Genomic DNA, 2,500 nt, shown 5'->3' with positions numbered 1-2,500 from the left:
CACACAAACTAATATGGATAATAATGGATGGATGGATGGATGGATGGATGGATGGATGGATGGATGGGTGGATGGATGGGTGGATGGACAGATCAGTGTATGGGTGGATGGATGGATAAATTAGAAAGGACAACTGGAAAAATTTGGTTGGTTTTGATAAATTGAAGCCATATTTTTAAGGGATCCAATAAAACACACACACACACACACACACACACACACCACCCTGCCTCCTCACCAGTATGACTGGGATGTTCCCAGTCGGGTGGATGCGTCGGACGTGCTGGTACAGCGGCTGCACCGTGCGGAAGCTGCTGAGGTCCGTGATGGAGAAGACCAGGACGTAGCCATCAGCCCAGTAGATGGACCTGGGGGAGGGAGGGAGGGAGGGAGAGAGGTGAAAGGTCATCATCTGTTTATCAAGATGACTCTTGAACCTTCAATTAGGTAAATGTGGGTTTGGCAACAAAGGAAGGAAGGAAGGAAGGGAGGAAGGGATGAAGGAAGGAAGGAAGGGGGGAAGGGAGGAAGGAAGGAAGGAAGGGGGGAAGGGGGGAAGGGAGGAAGGGAGGAAGGAAGAAAGGAAGGGAGGAAGGGAGGAAGGGAGGAAGGAAGGGAGGAAGGAAGGGAGGAAGGGAGGAAGGGAGGAAGGAGGGGGGGAAGGGAGGAAGGGAGGAAGGAAGGGAGGGAGGGAGGAAGGTAGGGATCATGTTCTCACCTGTTGATCTGCTCCTGACAGTAGAGACCATCCACATCATCCTGAGGAGAGACAGATAGATAGATAGATGGATAGACAGATAGATAGATGGCTGTCTGCTTGTTCTTCTGTCTCTGTTTATCTGTCCACCTTTCTACCTGCCCGTCTGTCTTTCTGCCTGTTTATCTCTCCACCTTCTGCCTGTCTGTCTGTCTGTCTGTCTGCCTCACCTGCAGGAAGACACATGGGGTGTCTTGAACCTGAAGTGAAACCTCTTCTCCGTCCAGTGTCACCTTCCTTGAGTACAGCGCTCCTATGGAGAGAGAGACAGGTGGATGGATGGAGGGATGTATCGATGGATGAATGAATGAATGGATGGATGGATGGATGGATGGATGGATGGATGAATAGGTAGATGAATAAACGGGTGGATGGATTAATGAATGGATGGATGGATGGATGGATGGATGAATGAGTGAATTAGTGAATGAATGAATGAATGGATGGATGGATGGGTGGATGGATGGATGGATGGATGGATGGATGGATGGATGGATGGATGGATGGATGGATGGATGGATGAATGAATGAATGAATGAACTCACCAGTGTTGGCTTCATAGTCACCTATGAACCTCCTGGTGAGAAACCTGACGATCAGAGCTGGAGGGAAGCACAGAAAGATGTGATCGATCATCCAGTCGACAGAGCTTGTTTAGAAGTGACGTTGAGTGTTAAATAACTGAGATTTTGTGGAAGAAAGTCAGAAAAAAAATTAAATCTATTTTTAAATATGTTTAATGTCTATTTTTTTATCCATAAAAAAATAAAAAAATAAATAAAAATAATAATATAAATAAATAACGCATTCCTATTTCTTTTGAGAACCCATTATTATTATTTGCAGGGGAGTCCTACTCTAATAATAATAATAATATATTTATTATTATTATTATTATTATTATTATTATTATTATTGTTAATATTATTAATATTATTATTATTATTATTATGAGTGCAGGATTCCCCCTTTGTTCTTCACTCCAGCTCTGATAATAATAATAATATTAATAATAATACTAATACTAATAATAATAATAATAATAATACAATTATTATTATTATTATTTTTATTCATTATTGTTTTTTTGTTATTATTAATATTATGATTATTAACCCCGAACGGGAGCAGCCGAAAGAAGAAGAAGAAGTGTGCATTGTGTCCCCCCTGGCGTTCGGGGATATTACTTCCACCACTCCATCTGGTTCTCTTCACTCTGGTTCTATCTGTTTCATTTAGTGTTTGAAAGACTTTCTGTAAAGGATTTTAAGACGTTTGGATGGATATTTCAGTATTTCACGGGCAAGTTATTATTATTATAAATGCACTTGGATTCAATGGAGGGAGAAGACTTCAAAGTTCATAAAAATAAAAAAGTTTAAAGTAAAATTAGTGTTTATAAAGTCTGGACTCCCTGGTCAACCTTTACATTATTATCTTTATATACGTGGAGCTTTAATAAAGCCTCCTACCGGTTTTCCCCACGTTGCTGGCCCCCAGAACCACGATCTTGACGTTCTTGCTGCAGGGCACCGAGCAGTCCAGGACCGGGTACTCCGGGATGGGCACCAGCAGGAAGTTCCCAGAACCAGAACCAGAACCAGAACCAGAACCACCGCTGCTGGTACAGGTCATGGTGCTGGTGCTGCTCTTCTGGGGATCCTGCACCGTGAGACGCATTGAGCCGCTGTCAGGGCGGTCTGCCCCGTTAGTTCAGATCCCCTGGTCCCCTGGTCCGGTGGA

General features: G+C 43.1%; 1 protein-coding gene across 1 annotated transcript in view; it reads right to left on the bottom strand.

Moving 5' to 3' along the window:
* Window positions 1-2,500, bottom strand: part of rasl11a (RAS-like, family 11, member A) — a 4,893-nt gene that overhangs the window by 1,761 nt on the left and 632 nt on the right. The window contains exons 1-5 of the mRNA XM_080023208.1: window positions 2,230-2,500; window positions 1,303-1,359; window positions 928-1,010; window positions 719-759; window positions 239-368 (exon numbers count right to left, since the gene is read on the bottom strand). The exon at window positions 2,230-2,500 is cut by the window's right edge and continues 632 nt beyond it. Of these exons, the coding sequence (XP_079879334.1) occupies window positions 239-368; window positions 719-759; window positions 928-1,010; window positions 1,303-1,359; window positions 2,230-2,437 (519 nt within the window). The 5' untranslated portion in view covers window positions 2,438-2,500. The remainder of the gene's footprint in view (window positions 1-238; window positions 369-718; window positions 760-927; window positions 1,011-1,302; window positions 1,360-2,229) is intronic.

This window comes from Zeus faber (assembly GCF_960531495.2).
Source record: "Zeus faber genome assembly, chromosome: 22".
NCBI lineage: Eukaryota > Metazoa > Chordata > Actinopteri > Zeiformes > Zeidae > Zeus > Zeus faber.
The sequence above is the reverse complement of the archived record's forward strand: the minus strand, read 5'-3'. Positions and strand labels throughout refer to the sequence as shown.